The sequence below is a fragment of the Crinia signifera genome, chromosome 2 (assembly GCF_055691185.1).
Source record: "Crinia signifera chromosome 2, ASM5569118v1, whole genome shotgun sequence".
Taxonomy (NCBI): domain Eukaryota; kingdom Metazoa; phylum Chordata; class Amphibia; order Anura; family Myobatrachidae; genus Crinia; species Crinia signifera.
In genome coordinates, this window is record NC_139218.1 from 277,062,417 (window position 1) to 277,082,251 (window position 19,835).

Consider the following 19,835-nt stretch of genomic DNA (forward strand, 5'->3'; position numbering starts at 1 on the left):
GTCAAAAGTGCAAGACAGGTGACCAAAGGCTTTAGCACTGTGAAGGTCATTGGTGACATTGGCGAGGGCAGTTTCTGTGGAGTGAAGTGGATGCAAACTAGAAAAGGGGAATGTGGTGTATCTGAGATAATACTTTCTAAGGACTTTAAAGCATGGGTAAGGAAAGAGATAGGGTGCTAGTTAGAGAAAGTAAGTTAAGGTCAACTGAAAGATTCTTAAAAAATGGTAAGATAAGGGCATACTAAAAGGATGTAGGGTCGTAGTGAATAAGATGAGAAGGAATGGTGTATAGAGTGTGAGTGGAAGGGGGAGGTGAAAAGAGGTGGTTGAAGAATTTATCCCCAGGAGAGCAGGTTGACAAGATGACAGGTGTGGTTGGGGAGGGATATGAAGAGATTGGAAAGTGGAGATTTCCTTGCTGGTTATGTCACTCTTGGAAGTGTACTGGGTGTCAGACTGGGTGAGGAGGTAAAGGGAGGCATGGATGGGCCAACGAGAAAGTTGACGGTGAAGAAGTGGTGAGTATAGGCTTAAGGAAGCCTGATTATAATAGGTTAGGGCAGAGCTGTAGGAGTAAAGTATAAATTGTACATGAACTGTGACTCTAACTATGTTTCATTGTAACATACTTTTATATGTTTATAGACATTGCTGCAACAGAATTAATACAAGACATGCTACTTAAAGCTGAAGACCTCTCCGAAGAGATAAAGAAAAACCCTTTCTATACCTCAGTGTTTCATGAAGAACAGAATGAAGAGATCTTACATGATCTTCCTCTCCCGGCCAGTAAACTGTAAGTGGCCGATTTATATGTCATGTGTTGTATAGTATAGCAAAGCTTCCGGCCCAGTATGTTAATACTATATTTGCAAGACTAATGACTGTATGATTGTTTAGATTATATGGAAGTGGTAATTTAATCCAACCACTACTCAATGGAAAACATTGCTCCAAAATCAACAAATCATTAGATCTATTTAAAAAAAAAAAAAAACTCAGCTGCTGTTGCATGGCACATGAATATTACATTTGTAGAATTGTTTCATTGTTTTGCTTAGGCTGGTGTTATTCAAGCTTTCTGTGCCTTATTTCCATAAAGCACATTAACCAAAAACTGGTTCACTGACACATAACACATAATATGAACTGTTTAATTTCTGTACAGTACATGCTCAATATAAGATGTTTTATTCTCGTACATGCTTATACAGGTTATGCAGAGCTGAAACTAGGGTTTTTGTCACCTGTCAAAACAGTAGTTTGATAAGATGAGCAGGAGCAACACCCACTCACCCCCCTACCATCCTGGGATGCTGCTCCTCAAATGTCCCCAGCACTGCCACAACTGCTGCTGGTCCCCTCCCCTTTGTGATGACTCAAATATATTACTGTAGCCTGCAGATAATCTCCTGCTACCTTGCTCGGTTTCTAGTGACAAATGCAATTCAGCACCTAGCTGCTCGACTTTTGGCACCAATTGCTGACCCTGCAACTGCCCTTGTGGAATAAATATAGTTCATTTGTAAAGGGAAGAGGTGCGCTAATCTTCCAGTACAAATGGGAACTGCCACTTTTTCTTCTGTGTACACAAACCTTAGAACACGAACCTTCCTGTAAGCAGATTTTTTTTAACTCCATTTTTGCACAAAGGCACATCATTTTATTTTTTGCTCCATACACGCAGCTCTGTAACTTTGTAATTAGACTGTTTATAAGTTTTTATAAAACAAAAAGTACAGTATGCATATAGGGAAGCAGTATGAAATCCCGGCGGTCGGGATCCCGCGTTCAAAATCCCGACGCCGGAATCCCGACCGACGAAATCCCGACAAGGGGGGGACGTGGATCGCCCCCCTTGCGGGCTCGCTGCGATCGCCACGCAGCGGGCCCGGTGCCTCGCTACGCTCGGCACACTAATTTATTCTCCCTCCAGGGGTGTCGTGAACACCCCAGGAGGGAGAAAGTGTCGGGATTTCGGCGGTCGGGATTCCGGAGTCGGGATTCTGAACGCCGGGATCCCGACCGCCGGGATTTTAACTGCATCCCGCATATAGTACTGTCACATTTATTAAATTAGTTTAATACAATTAATTAAATTAGTAAATTCAAACAGGGGTGTCCACATAGCAGAACCCCACAGCTAATTGGCAGCAAAAATCCCAGATGCGCGGGAAAGGCTGTTCTATAAAGTAGTCTTTTTCCTGCACCAAAAAATTGTGACTGGTTCAGCAAAAATGGTATAATCAATGTTTATTTTTTCCCCACGTGCATCCTGATTTTCTTTTTTTTCTCGTGGACTTTTCAATGAGGTTTTGTCCTTCTTCAGGGACACTTGCAGGGAATTCACTGATGATTGACTACCTCCGGTGCTGGCAATTAGCTGTAGTAACCCCATTTGAACTCCCCCCAAAATGTTTTAAATTCTGTAACAAAGAGTTATAGAGTCCCACAGACAGACAGATAGATGAGAACAGAACATTATGGCAAGGGAAAAGTAGGACAGTAAAAATGCATAAAGTTGCTAAGTGACAAAATAATAAACAAATGCGTAAGAAAAGCCACACAGTGTAAACAGAGTTACTGAGAATGAATATCCCAGTATGAAAAAATAAATTGCATGCATTTTTAATGAGCTCTTAACCTTCAATAGTTGAGAAATTGGTGGCAGAAGAGGCAACATATGCACCATATAATTATATTAATTATATATTATTTTGAAAACTGTTTGATGTTTTTGACATATTAATGGATTTATGTGCGATTGGTTCATATTCTCTTTTTGAGAAAAATAATAAAAAAACATGAAATTAGTATTGTGGTCACAATCAAGTTACTCATAAAATGTTCCAGATTGTTCAGAAAAGTTTAAAGGTTACATCATATTTACAGCCATGTATTAAAACAAAAAGCCCAAAATTAGCCTGTCTGGCCTGCTCAGTAATAGCATATAAATCATGTTAGGTTAAATGCTACATTACATGGGAATGTCTATGCACTGAGTTATCTTTGTACATTGTTTTGCACAGATATGGAAATACAAATGCATTAACTCCGCCCACTTCCCTACAAGGAACTCGCAGACCTAAGACCCCACAAAATCATTCTATGTTTGGCGACCATCAAATTATTTTGTCCCTGCAAGCAAGCCTGCGAATGGATGTATATGCAAAACCTCCATTCGCATGCATGCGGGGATATTCGCGTGCCAATTGGGCGTTTGAATAACACGCAAAGCTGCAAATCAACCAGAATAACCTCCCTAGTGGAGAACTCTGCACAAGATTCTTCTCCCACAGTCCATCAACCATAGATAAATTGAGTAGTGTTTTGTGAAAGCAAATCTGAAATAAAATAACCACTATTTGAAAAAATGTTAGTTGATGGTGCTACCTTAAGTCAGACCCTAGTTCAAGGGTGGGCAATACGCGGCCCTCCAGCTGTTGAAGCACTACACATCCAGCATGCCTTGCCTTAGTTTTGCTATTTGGCCATGCTGAAACTGATGCAAAGCATGCTGGGATGTGTAGATCATCAACAGCTGGAGGGCAGCTTATTGCCCACCCCTGCCCTAGATCATTATATAATTCTGACCACACCTTATTAATTTATTATTGTACTAAAATACCGTAGATCAGACATGAATGATATTTTTGTGAAAATCGAAGGTACAGTTTATTACTTGGGATTAGAATTGTACAGGAAAAGTCTGTTTTAGGTACTTATTTTAGTATTCCCATTTGGAATACTCCAATGTTTATTTACCTTAGTATGATACCTACTCCCTAATCAAAGTTTTTTTTTTTGTGTGAATGATATCCTGTTATTTTAATTTTCTCGAGTATAATTTATGTATACTACATAGGGGGGGGGTTATTGTAATTGGTACGCTCCCCTGCGAGTTCGCACAGGGGGAGCGATGTTTAGCATCTCCGCATTTATGCTGCTTGTTCGCTGTCCCATTTGCACCTAACAGTGCGGGCAGGGTGCATGGAGTGGTGGTGGCGGTCTGCACTCATGGGAACTCTCAGTGTTTCATGTGCGTTCTCATGAAAATGGTGGGCATTCCCATGGTATTTTCCTTATGATGCGGGTGTTGGGGGAATTCAGCTGACGTCAGTGTCCAAGAGGAAGGGGGTGGCAGGTGGCGTTTAATCCACACACAAAGCTGCTAATTTCACTGCTTTGCATGTGGACCAGAATAAGGTCCGGTATATAGTTCACAGGGATATTGTAACTGTGTCCCATGTTGCAGGCAATGTAAAGCTGTTAGAGGCCGCGGTGCTGCTGTCTGGGATACCGTTATGTAGGCGGTTGCTAGGCAGTCAGTGGCGTCTTTCTCTCCCCACTGCATTGAGCTTCCTGCCATCGCTAGGAGATGGAGGAGTTATCCAGTGGTTGCCCAGACAACAAGGACACTGGAAAACTGCTGTTGAGTGCTTTGGGAGGGCAGGTGGATAATTAAGACACCTTTCCTAATTACACTGATTACTGGCCCAGAGGTTCATGGGAAGGACTCCTCTATTTATTCCCTTCAGCCCTTTCCTCTGATGCCAGTTATAGGTTTACATTGCCTTTTTGTGTAATTCCCTGCGTTTGGTCCTGTTACCTCTCAGGAGTCCTAGCTGTCCCCGGTTCCCTTGCCTGAAGCTGTCGTTCCTTTTTCCCTGGAGTTCATCAGTCTTGCGAAAGCTAAATTGGGAATTATTCCCATATTCCTCTTAACTCTTTATTACACCATGTGCATTGTTGCATTTACTATTATTGTTATTAGTACACCCTGTGCATTGTTGCATTTTCTATTATTGTTATTAGTACACCCTGTGCATTGTTGCATTTATCATTCTTGTTATTATTACACCCTGTGCATGGTTGCATTTATTGTCCTTCTATAAATCACAGGGGTTTCCTTGTTTCCATTGTGATGATATCTGGTTCAGTCACTCTGTATTAAGACCTAGGGGCATCTGTGAACCAGGAAGACCTAATTGTCCTGGGAAAGGTGGCTGCTGTAGGCAAAGATTTTGGGTGCAGGAGGCTTTAGGACTGCTGGGCAAGCACAACTGTTGCCCGTACCTCCTATCATAACAAAAGCGTTGCTTTAACCACTTTGCCACATACACCAGCCATAGGTTGGAACCATTACACCTGTAGTGCATATCATGGTCAGCAAGGGAGGACTAATCTAGAACAGTACGGTGGTCTCTTTACCACTTTACGATCAAACAGTTTCATTGGGGACAGAGGGCCAGATGCACTCTTCTTCAAAAGTGATAAAATGGAGAGTGATAAACCACCAGCCAATCAACGCCTACCTGCCATGTCACAGACTGTGTTTGAAAAATGTCAGACAGGAGCTGATTGGTTGGTTGTTTATCACTCTCCATTTTATCACTTTTAAAGCTTAGTGCATCTGGCCCAGAGTGTACAGTAACTGTAGAATTCAAAGCATGGGCAGAAGTGCCAGCAGTAGCTTGTGACAGTATGGAGAGAGTTCAGCAGAGTAGCCAAACATAATTACACTTGACCTGAGCTCATTTTGTGAATTGCTTTGCGAGCATTTCATCTTTTAAAGAAAATATGGTACTTATGTAGTATCTGGGCTGCCGATTTTTTGATTGTATGCCTTTATGCCTTAACTTAAGGCATACAATCAGATGCGATGCGATGCGATATCGCATCGCATCGCATACGACCATATCGCATGCGATGCGATGACCCGATTTTTCCATAGGATTCACAGTTAAAATGGACTGAGTCCATTTTAACATGGAATTCAATGGGAAAAAGGGGTCCTTTTCATATCCCTACTATCCAAGTGGGCATGGAGTTGGATATAAACCTGTGGCGAGTGTAGCGAGCCACCGAGCCCGAAGCGTGGCGAGCGAAGTGAGCCCCGCGAGGGGACGGTATTCTGTGTCCGCTCGCTACGCTCGCCACGCTTCGGGCTCGGTGGCTCGCTACGCTCGCCACAGGTTTATATCCGACTCCATGCCCACTTGGATAGTAGGGGTATGAAAAGGACCCCTTTTCCCATTGAATTCCATGTTAAAATGGACTCAGTCCATTTTAACATTGAATCCTATGGAAAAATCGGGTCCATCGCATCGCATCGCATGTGATATGGTCGGATGCGATGCGATGCGATGGACCCGATTTCAAAATCGGCAGCCCAGTTAGTACATAAGTACCGAAAATATATTTCTGTGCCACTTTCTTATTAGGTAGTTTAGTATCCAATGCAACTTGGGGACATAGCATACAGTAACTGTGGAAGTCAAAGCATTGACAGAGGTGGCTACAATATCTTGTTACAGTATGGAAAGAGTTCAAGAGAGTAGCTGTGTGACATGCTGTGTAAGTGTCTCTTCTGCAAAAAAAAATTCTTTGAATTAGACCCACAGAGTCTTCTTTTTTTCTTAATTGGATGGAATGACAAATAATCAGTATGTTTAAACTACTTTTTCCTGATCCATTTTGTTGAAATATTACCAATGCTAGATGTAAATTGTCAGGTAAAATGTCTCTCAGATACAGTAGTTTTTATAGGACGGTTTGATACCATCAGATATCAAGGCTATGCATCATGAAACATCTCACAGTATATGGCTACTTGATATCTGCATTCCTTTCTTGCGGAATAAACATTTCCCTTTTCCATCCCTGAGAAGGAACAGGAGAAATGGCAGGCAGTCACATTCGGCAGAGCATACACTGCCTGACTTGGCTGACCAGTTATCTGATCAATCAGGCATGATGGCAATTTTATTGTGCCTGACTGTCCAATAAATGCTAATTGGCAGTGGCCATACACTATGCAATAATGTGCTGATTGGGATGATAATACATAATATAGGCCTGGCAAAATAAAGGACCATTCATTGGTGGAGGCTTTGTCACTTACATCTTTAATTATTGATGCAGGATTTAAGCAGATTATTTTGCTAATTAAAATCTGGTATTATACATATAGGGCGGGATGTATTAAAATACATCGCCGCCCTTCGCCGCCCCCCCGCCGCGATGGTGCCGCATATGTACTAACATATGCGGCTGGCATCGCGGTGCAGTGACGGAGGCCCCCCGCGATACCTGTACACTGGTGTGCGGGGGGTCTCCGTCACCTCCCTGCCGCCACGCTCTCCCCTCACGCCGGGGACAGCTATGCATGCCGTCCCCGGCGCTTCCTCCTCCCCCCTGCAGTCGGAACGATGTCCGGCTGCTTCACTAGGGGGGAGGCAGGGCTTACCTTCCGGGGTGGACCCTTCAGGAAGGTAAGCCAGAGGGGGGGGGGGGGGGGGGGTCGGCGATACCCTTCAGTGCGGTATCATTTTTGATACATTGGAAAATGCGGTAAAACCGGGGTTTTACCGCATTTTCCATTTGATACATTTCACCCATAGTGTTACCAATTAACTGTAAGATTTGTATATTTTATGTCTGCCAGCGGGTCATAAGGGCGGTGTTCTCCGGCATCTTCAGTTCTCAGAAGGCCCTGCTCATCTGTCCGCGGCCACACATGGGGGAGATGAGCAGGAGCTTCTGACCCACTGCACTCAGTTATCTGACCAGGCCGTTCTGAATCTTGGGCGGATTCAGAATGGTGGGGCAGCGCATTAAATCACTGTGTGCACTACACACACAGCAATTTACATGCATTTTCAGTCATTTTCTGAGTGATTTTGTAAAATCTCTCAGAAAATGCCTGACTGTCGCCCCCTGTGTGTGGGGCCCATAAAAATCAATGGTTATTACCACATGCATGGCTTGTTTGGCAAATGACTGCAAGCAGCACTACATGCTGAGTAAGACCTTTGAGAAAATCATTTTGATGAAGCTGTGTTAGCAAGCCTTAAATTATTTTGCTCACATCAACTAAACTCCATCTCAGGTAAAGGTTGGTTGTTGCTTTTCAACTGATAGAGAATGTTCCGAAACAAACATTGTGAAACCACAGTTGGGGTCCCAGTGGCAGACAAAAAAAGAAGTAATGGAACAAGAATTTCAAGCAGACATGCTGTAATGACAGACAGAACCAGGTGCTCAAATGAAAACTTCCATCTTCATGTAGTAATTGCATAAAGAAGGTTAAGAAATCTACCAGTTTTTCACTTGAAGCATTAAAATGATGACCTGATACTGTATTTGCAGGTAGGACTGTTACGTGTTGCTTGGAACAAGATGATTTCCCACAGAAAGTGGGGGACACTGTATAAAGGCTTGCTCTAGGATTCCTGGCTCCTTATCTGCAAGTATTGGTTAATTTCTTTGTACGCTAGCATGTGGGGGCGTCAAACTATACAGGAAAGTAATTATTCTGTAGAGCAGCAGTTGCCAACCTTTTTCCTCTCCGATATACCTTCATTAGGCTTTTCATTTAGGAGCACCCCCTCCTCTCAAAATTAAATATTCACAGAACTTATAAGTGGAGTAAAACTATTAAGGAGTAGCGGAGAAGTAGTGTGCGGTCAGGAATCAGGTCCCTCTGTGTCTGGCCACTGGTTGTGTACTGTCTCCGGTAGCGGAGAAGTAGTGTGCGGTCAGGAATCAGGTCCCTCTGTGTCTGGCCACTGGTTGTGTACTGTCTCCGGTAGCAGAGAAGTAGTGTGCGGTCAGGAATCAGGTCCCTCTGTGTCTGGCCGCTGCCTATGTATTGTCTCCGTGATTCCTGCAAACACCTCTAGTATTAATGCTGCTGCTTCCTCCACCCATGTCAGCATGGGGCAGATGATCGCTGATGTGTGAGGGTAGTGCAGGTAGCTTCTAGTGGATTGCTGGTTGGGCAGAAGCACAATGAGATGCCGATGATTCTGCGTCATGGTTCATCTGCACGGCAATGGGAAACTTGTTCCGCCATTACCAATATTATTTTCAGTTTCGCATTTTCATACCTCCATATTAAAAGAACCCAACAGGGTAAGTAGACATTGTGGTGCCATTTGCAGCCACTCCCCATGTTTTAAATAAGACATACAAATGTGTGGCTTTGCAGTGACCACAGAATATTAACAACAAGTCATATTACACAGCACAGTAGTGTCTGTTATTCACGCGCAGCTATATCAGTATATAACAGACACAGTAGGTGGTCAGTCTATTAAAGTCAGAGGAATACATTCTCTCCACTGCGCTTGATCCTCGATTTAAAAAGTATGTTGTGTCTCTGTTTACGGCGGACACAAGTCTACAGTGGTGCTAAGACCTGCTGGTCAGGAGATTATCTTCTAAAGCGGACTCTGACACGACAACAGCTCCTTCATAATTTTCTCCCACACCTGTGGCTGCAAGGAAACAGCTAAAATTTCCTACCCAACCCGGAGGCAGTGATTCAGGGCAGGCAAGAGAGTTTAGACATCTGGCCTGGACTGAAGGACCTGCCAACGATTGCTGACATGTATACTGTAGCTGCATACTATACTGTCACCATTGAAGAAATGGTGGAGGATTACATTGGTGACAGCATCCAAGTAGGCTTGTCAGACCGTACATGTGCTGGCAGGAAAAAGAGGCAATTTTGAAGCCCTACAAAAACTGGCTCTATTTTACCTGAGTTACCCCCCCTCCAGTGTGTACTCTGAAAGAATTTTTAGTGCTGCCGGGAACCTGGTCAGCGAGTGGAATAGGAGGTTGCTTCTGCAAAATGTGGAGAAGGTGATGTTCATCAAAATGAATTATCAATTCGTCAATGAAGACCAGCAATTGCCTCGTGAGACTACAGAGGGACCTGTGATTTTGAAGTCCAGCGGGGACGAATTGATAATCTGTGAGGATAAAGGGGGTGAGGAATTGGAGGATGAGGATGACATCTTGCCTCTGTAGAGCTGGTTTGTACAGGGAGATGAATTGCTTCTTTTTGTGGGGGCCCAAAAAAGCCAATCATTTCAGCCACAGTCGTGTGGCAGACCCTTTGGCTGAAATGATTGGTTTGTTAAAGACAGTATGCATGTCCTATTTACGCACAATGTGGGTGGGAGAGCCCAAGAACAATTCCATCTTGCACCTCATCTTTTGGTATTATATGCTCTTTGGGGCCTAGTTTTTCAAACTGCCATCCTGTCTGCTGCTGCAGTGCCACTCCTAGATGGCCCACATGTTTGTGCCACCCACTTGTGTCACTTAGCATAGTCATTCAGCTACATCTGTGCAACCTTTTAACCTAAAAACAACATTGTGAGATGTGAAATGTTCAGGATAGACTGGAAATTAGTGGAAATTAATATTGTTGAGGTTAATAATTGCGTAGGAGTAAAAAAAAATAATCTGTGATTCTTGTGGTTTAAAAAAAAAAATACAGATCCAAAACACGAAACATGGAAGGGCGGTGCTTTGGAACAGATCCAGACCCAAAACACTGCCAGTGATACAGATCCAAAACCCAAAACACGAAACACAAAAAGTGCCTGGTGCACACCCCTACATAGAACATTTTAACCCCTTCCTGACAGAGCCAGTTTTTGCGTTCCTGACAGAGCCCTTTTTTTCAAATCTGACATGTATCACTTAAGTGGGGATAACTTTTTTTTGCTTTTACTTATCCCAGTGATTTTGAGATTGTTTTTTCGTGACACATTGTACTTCAAATTAGTGGTAAATTTGGGTCGATACAGTCTGTGTTTTTTTGTGAAAAATACCAAAATGTCGTGAAAAAATGGAAAATTTTGCAATTTGCAAAATGTTAAATTTTCTGCTTGTGAGACAAATAATCATACCACTCAAAATAGTTAATAACTAACATAGACCATATGTCTACTTTATGTTTCCATCATTATTTCAACTTCCTTTTAATTTTTTTGGACACTAGGAGGCTTACAATATGAATAGCAAATTCTCAAATTTTCAAGAAAATTTCAAACACTGATTTTTTTAGGGACCAGTTCAGTTCTGATGTGACTTTGAGGGACTTGTATGTGAGACACCCCCATAAATGATACCATTTCAAAAACTGCACCCCTCACAGTATTCAAAACAGCATTTTGGAAGTTTGTTAACCCTTTAGGTGTTTCACAGGAATTAAAACAAAGTGTAGGTGAAATTTCAAAATTTCATTTTTTTTGCAGATTTGCAATTTTAATACATTTTTCTAAGGAACACAGTACATTTTACTAGAGAAATGTGACTAAAAATTGATTCCCCCAATTCTTTTGTTTTCATAAATATCCTATATGTGGCCCTAGTGTGCACGTTGACCAAACCACAGGCTTCATAATAGAAGGAGCACCTACTTGATTTTGGAGCCTCCTTTTTATGAGATTATTTTTTAGGCACCATGTAGGTTTCTAGGCACCATAAGATGCTAAAATTTAGGAACCCCCCCACAAGTGACCCCATTTTGCAAACTACACCCCTCAGGGAATTCATCTAGGGGTATAGTGTACATTTCAAACCCCCAGGGGTTTCACCAATTGTGGTACAACTGGGCAGTGAAAATGAAAAATTAAATTTTTTACACAAAAATGCAGTTCTGGCTCAAAATTTTTCATTTTCAGAAGGTATGAAGGAGAAAAAGCACCCCAAAATCTGTGCCCCAATTTCTCCCGAGTACGGCAATGCCTCACATGTGACCAAAAAATACCATTTGGGTGCATGGCAGGACTCAGAAAGGAAGGAGTGATTTTTGGATTTTGCAGCTCAGATTCTGGTGGAATGTTGGTGGGTGCTATGTTGCATTAGCAAGACCCCCCAAGCACCAATACAGTGGAACCCCCCCAGAAGTGACCCCATTTTGCAAACTACACCCCTCAGGGAATTCATCTAGGGGTATAGTGTACATTTCAAACCCCCAGGGGTTTCAACAATTTTGATACAACTGGGCAGTGAAAATGAAAAATTACATTTTTTTACACAAAAATGCAGTTCTGGCTCAAAATTTTTCATTTTCACAAGGAATGAAGGAGACAAAGCACCCCAAAATCTGTGCCCCAATTTCTCCCGAGTATGGCAATGCCTCATATGTGACCAAAAAATACCAGTTGGGTGCATGGCAGGACTCAGAAGGGAAGGAGTGATTTTTGGTGGTGGAATGTTGGTGGGTGCTATGTCGCATTAGCAAGACCCCCAAAGCACCAATACAGTGGAACCCCCCCACAAGTGACCCCATTTTGCAAACTACACCCCTCAGGGAATTCATCTAGGGGTATAGTGTACATTTCAAACCCCCAGGGGTTTCACCAATTTTGATACAACTGGGCAGTGAAAATGAAAAATTACATTTTTTTACACAAAAATGCAGTTCTGGCTCAAAATTTTTCATTTTCAGAAGGTATGAAGGAGAAAAAGCACCCCAAAATCTGTGCCCCAATTTCTCCCGAGTACGGCAATGCCTCACATGTGACCAAAAAATACCATTTGGGCGCATGGCAGGACTCAGAAGCGAAGGAGTGATTTTTGGATTTTGCAGCTCAGATTCTGGTGGAATTTTGGTGGGTGCTATGTCGCATTAGCAAGACCCCCCAAGCACCAATACAGTGGAACCCCCCCACAAGTGACCCCATTTTGCAAACTACACCCCTCAGGGAATTCATCTAGGGGTATAGTGTACATTTCAAACCCCCAGGGGTTTCACCAATTTTGATAAAACTGGGCTGTGCAAATGCAAAATTACATTTTTTACACAAAAATGCAGTTCTGGCTCAAAATTTTTCATTTTCACAAGGAATGAAGGAGACAAAGCACCCCAAAATCTGTGCCCCAATTTCTCCCGAGTACGGCAATGCCTCACATGTGACCAAAAAATACCATTTGGGTGCATGGCAGGACTCAGAAAGGAAGGAGTGATTTTTGGATTTTGCAGCTCAGATTCTGGTGGAATGTTGGTGGGTGCTATGTTGCATTAGCAAGACCCCCCAAGCACCAATACAGTGGAACCCCCCCACAAGTGACCCCATTTTGCAAACTACACCCCTCAGGGAATTCATCTAGGGGTATAGTGTACATTTCAAACCCCCAGGGGTTTCACCAATTTTGATACAACTGGGCAGTGAAAATGAAAAATTACATTTTTTTACACAAAAATGCAGTTCTGGCTCAAAATTTTTCATTTTCACAAGGAATGAAGGAGACAAAGCACCCCAAAATCTGTGCCCCCAATTTCTCCCGAGTATGGCAATGCCTCATATGTGACCAAAAAATACCAGTTGGGTGCATGGCAGGACTCAGAAGGGAAGGAGTGATTTTTGGTGGTGGAATGTTGGTGGGTGCTATGTCGCATTAGCAAGACCCCCAAAGCACCAATACAGTGGAACCCCCCCACAAGTGACCCCATTTTGCAAACTACACCCCTCAGGGAATTCATCTAGGGGTATAGTGTACATTTCAAACCCCCAGGGGTTTCACCAATTTTGATACAACTGGGCAGTGAAAATGAAAAATTACATTTTTTTACACAAAAATGCAGTTCTGGCTCAAAATTTTTCATTTTCAGAAGGTATGAAGGAGAAAAAGCACCCCAAAATCTGTGCCCCAATTTCTCCCGAGTACGGAAATGCCTCACATGTGACCAAAAAATACCATTTGGGCGCATGGCAGGACTCAGAAGCGAAGGAGTGATTTTTGGATTTTGCAGCTCAGATTCTGGTGGAATTTTGGTGGGTGCTATGTCGCATTAGCAAGACCCCCCAAGCACCAATACAGTGGAACCCCCCACAAGTGACCCCATTTTGCAAACTACACCCCTCAGGGAATTCATCTAGGGGTATAGTGTACATTTCAAACCCCCAGGGGTTTCACCAATTTTGATAAAACTGGGCTGTGCAAATGCAAAATTACATTTTTTACACAAAAATGCAGTTCTGGCTCAAAATTTTTCATTTTCACAAGGAAAGAAGGAGACAAAGCACCCCAAAATCTGTGCCCCAATTTCTCCCGAGTACGGCAATGCCTCACATGTGACCAAAAAATACCATTTGGGTGCATGGCAGGACTCAGAAAGGAAGGAGTGATTTTTGGATTTTGCAGCTCAGATTCTGGTGGAATGTTGGTGGGTGCTATGTTGCATTAGCAAGACCCCCCAAGCACCAATACAGTGGAACCCCCCCACAAGTGACCCCATTTTGCAAACTACACCCCTCAGGGAATTCATCTAGGGGTATAGTGTACATTTCAAACCCCCAGGGGTTTCACCAATTTTGATACAACTGGGCAGTGAAAATGAAAAATTACATTTTTTTACACAAAAATGCAGTTCTGGCTCAAAATTTTTCATTTTCAGAAGGTATGAAAGAGAAAAAGCACCCCAAAATCTGTGCCCCAATTTCTCCCGAGTATGGCAATGCCTCATATGTGACCAAAAAATACCAGTTGGGTGCATGGCAGGACTCAGAAGGGAAGGAGTGATTTTTGGTGGTGGAATGTTGGTGGGTGCTATGTCGCATTAGCAAGACCCCCAAAGCACCAATACAGTGGAACCCCCCCACAAGTGACCCCATTTTGCAAACTACACCCCTCAGGGAATTCATCTAGGGGTATAGTGTACATTTCAAACCCCCAGGGGTTTCACCAATTTTGATACAACTGGGCAGTGAAAATGAAAAATTACATTTTTTTACACAAAAATGCAGTTCTGGCTCAAAATTTTTCATTTTCAGAAGGTATGAAGGAGAAAAAGCACCCCAAAATCTGTGCCCCAATTTCTCCCGAGTACGGCAATGCCTCATGTGTGACCAAAAAGTGTCAGGACTCAGAAGGGAAGGAGTGATATTTGGATTTTGCAGCACAAATTCTGGTGGAATGTTGGTGGGTGCTATGTCGCATTAGCAAGACCCCCAAAGCACCAATACAGTGGAACCCCCCCACAAGTGACCCCATTTTGCAAACTACACCCCTCAGGGAATTCATCTAGCGGTATAGTGTACATTTCAAACCCCCAGGGGTTTCACCAATTTTGATACAACTGGTGAGTGAAAATGAAAAATTACATTTTTTTACACAAAAATGCAGTTCTGGCTCAAAATTTTTCATTTTCAGAAGGTATGAAGGAGAAAAAGCACCCCAAAATCTGTGCCCCAATTTCTCTCGAGTACGGCAATGCCTCATGTGTGACCAAAAAGTGGCAGGACTCAGAAGGGAAGGAGTGATATTTGGATTTTGCAGCACAAATTCTGGTGGAATGTTGGTGGGTGCTATGTCGCATTAGCAAGACCCCCAAAGCACCAATACAGTTGAACCCCCCCACAAGTGACCCCATTTTGCAAACTACACCCCTCAGGGAATTCATCTAGGGGTATAGTGTACATTTCAAACCCCCAGGGGTTTCACCAATTTTGATACAACTGGGCAGTGAAAATGAAAAATTACATTTTTTTACACAAAAATGCAGTTCTGGCTCAAAATTTTTCATTTTCACAAGGAATGAAGGAGACAAAGCACCCCAAAATCTGTGCCCCAATTTCTCCCGAGTATGGCAATGCCTCATATGTGACCAAAAAATACCAGTTGGGTGCATGGCAGGACTCAGAAGGGAAGGAGTGATTTTTGGTGGTGGAATGTTGGTGGGTGCTATGTCGCATTAGCAAGACCCCCAAAGCACCAATACAGTGGAACCCCCCCACAAGTGACCCCATTTTGCAAACTACACCCCTCAGGGAATTCATCTAGGGGTATAGTGTACATTTCAAACCCCCAGGGGTTTCACCAATTTTGATACAACTGGGCAGTGAAAATGAAAAATTACATTTTTTTACACAAAAATGCAGTTCTGGCTCAAAATTTTTCATTTTCAGAAGGTATGAAGGAGAAAAAGCACCCCAAAATCTGTGCCCCAATTTCTCCCGAGTACGGAAATGCCTCACATGTGACCAAAAAATACCATTTGGGCGCATGGCAGGACTCAGAAGCGAAGGAGTGATTTTTGGATTTTGCAGCTCAGATTCTGGTGGAATTTTGGTGGGTGCTATGTCGCATTAGCAAGACCCCCCAAGCACCAATACAGTGGAACCCCCCCCACAAGTGACCCCATTTTGCAAACTACACCCCTCAGGGAATTCATCTAGGGGTATAGTGTACATTTCAAACCCCCAGGGGTTTCACCAATTTTGATAAAACTGGGCTGTGCAAATGCAAAATTACATTTTTTACACAAAAATGCAGTTCTGGCTCAAAATTTTTCATTTTCACAAGGAATGAAGGAGACAAAGCACCCCAAAATCTGTGCCCCAATTTCTCCCGAGTACGGCAATGCCTCACATGTGACCAAAAAATACCATTTGGGTGCATGGCAGGACTCAGAAAGGAAGGAGTGATTTTTGGATTTTGCAGCTCAGATTCTGGTGGAATGTTGGTGGGTGCTATGTTGCATTAGCAAGACCCCCCAAGCACCAATACAGTGGAACCCCCCCACAAGTGACCCCATTTTGCAAACTACACCCCTCAGGGAATTCATCTAGGGGTATAGTGTACATTTCAAACCCCCAGGGGTTTCACCCATTTTGATACAACTGGGCAGTGAAAATGAAAAATTACATTTTTTTACACAAAAATGCAGTTCTGGCTCAAAACTTTTCATTTTCAGAAGGTATGAAAGAGAAAAAGCACCCCAAAATCTGTGCCCCAATTTCTCCCGAGTATGACAATGCCTCATATGTGACCAAAAAATACCAGTTGGGTGCATGGCAGGACTCAGAAGGGAAGGAGTGATTTTTGGTGGTGGAATGTTGGTGGGTGCTATGTCGCATTAGCAAGACCCCCAAAGCACCAATACAGTGGAACCCCCCCACAAGTGACCCCATTTTGCAAACTACACCCCTCAGGGAATTCATCTAGGCGTATAGTGTACATTTCAAACCCCCAGGGGTTTCACCAATTTTGATACAACTGGGCAGTGAAAATGAAAAATTACATTTTTTTACACCAAAATGCAGTTCTGGCTCAAAATTTTTCATTTTCAGAAGGTATGAAGGAGAAAAAGCACCCCAAAATCTGTGCCCCAATTTCTCCCGAGTACGGCAATGCCTCATGTGTGACCAAAAAGTGTCAGGACTCAGAAGGGAAGGAGTGATATTTGGATTTTGCAGCACAAATTCTGGTGGAATGTTGGTGGGTGCTATGTCGCATTAGCAAGACCCCCAAAGCACCAATACAGTGGAACCCCCCCACAAGTGACCCCATTTTGCAAACTACACCCCTCAGGGAATTCATCTAGGGGTATAGTGTACATTTCAAACCCCCAGGGGTTTCACCAATTTTGATACAACTGGTGAGTGAAAATGAAAAATTACATTTTTTTACACAAAAATGCAGTTCTGGCTCCAAATTTTTCATTTTCAGAAGGTATGAAGGAGAAAAAGCACCCCAAAATCTGTGCCCCAATTTCTCTCGAGTACGGCAATGCCTCATGTGTGACCAAAAAGTGGCAGGACTCAGAAGGGAAGGAGTGATATTTGGATTTTGCAGCACAAATTCTGGTGGAATGTTGGTGGGTGCTATGTCGCATTAGCAAGACCCCCAAAGCACCAATACAGTGGAACCCCCCCACAAGTGACCCCATTTTGCAAACTACACCCCTCAGGGAATTCATCTAGGGGTATAGTGTACATTTCAAACCCCCAGGGGTTTCACCAATTTTGATACAACTGGGCAGTGAAAATGAAAAATTACATTTTTTTACACAAAAATGCAGTTCTGGCTCAAAATTTTTCATTTTCAGAAGGTATGAAAGCACCCCAAAATCTGTGCCCCAATTTCTCCCGAGTACGGCAATGCCTCACATGTGACCAAAAAATACCAGTTGGGTGCATGGCAGGACTCAGAAGGGAAGGAGTGATTTTTGGATTTTGCGGCTCAGATTCTGGTGGAATGAATGGTGGGTGCTATGTGGCATTAGCAAGACCCCCGAAGCACGGTGAAATGATGAACCTAAAAATCCATAGATGTGTGGTATATTTTAAAACACTCCTTTATACATAGGCCGGGTTTGTCGGGGCAAGTGTCACACTGGAAAATAGTTTGCTTTCTTATTCCCTTTTTATAGCAAACTTTGCACCTTTTTTGTGTCCTGCCCTTTTTTCCAGTGGAGGGGATTTCATCAGGAAAATGCTGCCCTGGTACAATACGGGGGCCAGTACTAGAAGTACTGGGGCCCTCTGCCTGCTGGTTCCCAAATACTAGGCCCTTTATGACTTCCTCTTGAAAGTGCATAAATGTCCCCCTCTGGCCGGTAGAACGGAATAGCACGTAAGCGTTATACAGTGCCATCTGGATGATATACACGGCCAGCTTCTTGTACCAGATTTTTGTTTTCCGCAGGGCACTGTACGGCTTCAGTACCTGATCTGAAAGATCCACTCCGCCCATGTACCTATTGTAATCCAGGATACAATTAGGTTTGGAGGTGTGGGTACTGGTACCTCGTACAGGGACGGAGGTGGTTCTGTCTCCGTGAATTGTTGTCAGTATAAGGACATCCCTCTTGTCCTTATATTTGACCAACAACATATTTTCGGTGCATATTCCCCTGCTTTCACCCCTTCTCATTACTTGGGCAATGTGCGTTTTTGGGAGGCCTCTTTGGTTCTTAAGCACAGTACCGCAAGCTGCTGTACCTCTTGAACCAAGGGCCTTAAACAGGGGGATGCTGGTGTAAAAGTTATCCACATAGAGGTGATAACCTTTATCCAGGAAGGGGTGCACTAAATCCCAGACAATTTTTCCACTAACACCTACGAGGGAGGGGGGGCATTCTGGCGGTTCAATTCTTGAATCCTTCCCTTCATATACCCTAAACCTGTGGGTGTACCCTGAGGTGCTTTCACACAGCTTATACATTTTTATGCCATACCTTGCCCTCTTACTGGGAAGGTACTGGCGGAATTTAACCCTTCCTTTAAAATGTATAAGGGACTCGTCTATGCAAATGAATTTATCTGGGATGTACATCTCTTCAAATTTGGCACTGAAATGATCAATGACCGGCCTGACTTTGAATAGCCGGTCAAAGGTGGGATCATCTCTGGGTGGGCACTGTGCATTATCGTTGTAATGCTAAAATTTAAGGATCGTCTCAAATCGAGCCCGGGGCATGGCCATACGGTAAAATGGGGTGCTGTACAGAACATCTGTACTCCAATATTGCCTAATTTCTGGCTTTTTTACTATGCCCATATGAAACACCAGACCCCAAAACGTCATCATCTCTACTGCATCTACAGGGGTCCACCTAGCAAATGATGACGTGGGGTTTTGAGCAATAAACTGCTGGGCATATAAATTAGTTTGGTCCACAATTAAATTTATAAAATCATCAGAGAAAAATAATTTGAAAAAGTCAATTTCTCTGAGACCTGTGGAAACAAATTGGATTCCTGGCATGGCCAAAAACTCAGGAACCTGGGGCTCAAAATTGTCTGGTGGTGGGGTCCATACGAGATCAATTATTGGGGGGGGGGTCTCAGCTGCTCTACGGGGGCGTCTTTGAGGGGGTCCCTCATCACTAGAGGAGGAAGAGGAGCTTAAGATGAATCCTTCAAATTCCCCGCTTGCCTCACTGGCTGTGTCAGAATCAGAGGCAAGCATGGCATATGCCTCCTCCGCTGAATACATTCTTCTGGATGACTGGGATGACATTTGGGATGACATTTGGGATGCCATTTTTATTTTTGTGTTACTGGTAGTGAAATGTTTCAACACGTGTATAGTGTAGGGGGGGGTACAAACTTTATTTCAACCCGGGGGGTATGTAGTGTGTAGTGTGTATGTAGTGCAGAAAAAAAAAAAATACTTTATACAGGAATTTGAACCCAATTAAAAAAAAAAAAATTGAAGGGGTTAAAAAAAAAAAAAAAGCTCCTGCGCCAAAAATTGAGCACAGATGTTGGTCAGTAACGTCCGTCACTGAACAGCGCTCA

At 43.2% G+C, this 19,835-nt stretch overlaps 1 protein-coding gene across 4 annotated transcripts in view; it reads left to right on the top strand.

The window, feature by feature from the left end:
• The window catches only part of MYO16 (myosin XVI), a 388,109-nt gene that overhangs the window by 134,663 nt on the left and 233,611 nt on the right, over positions 1–19,835 (top strand). For all 4 annotated transcript variants that reach the window (XM_083168667.1, XM_083168668.1, XM_083168666.1 and 1 more), the window contains one exon: positions 646–796. In XM_083168667.1, the coding sequence (XP_083024793.1) occupies positions 646–796 (151 nt within the window). The remainder of the gene's footprint in view (positions 1–645; positions 797–19,835) is intronic.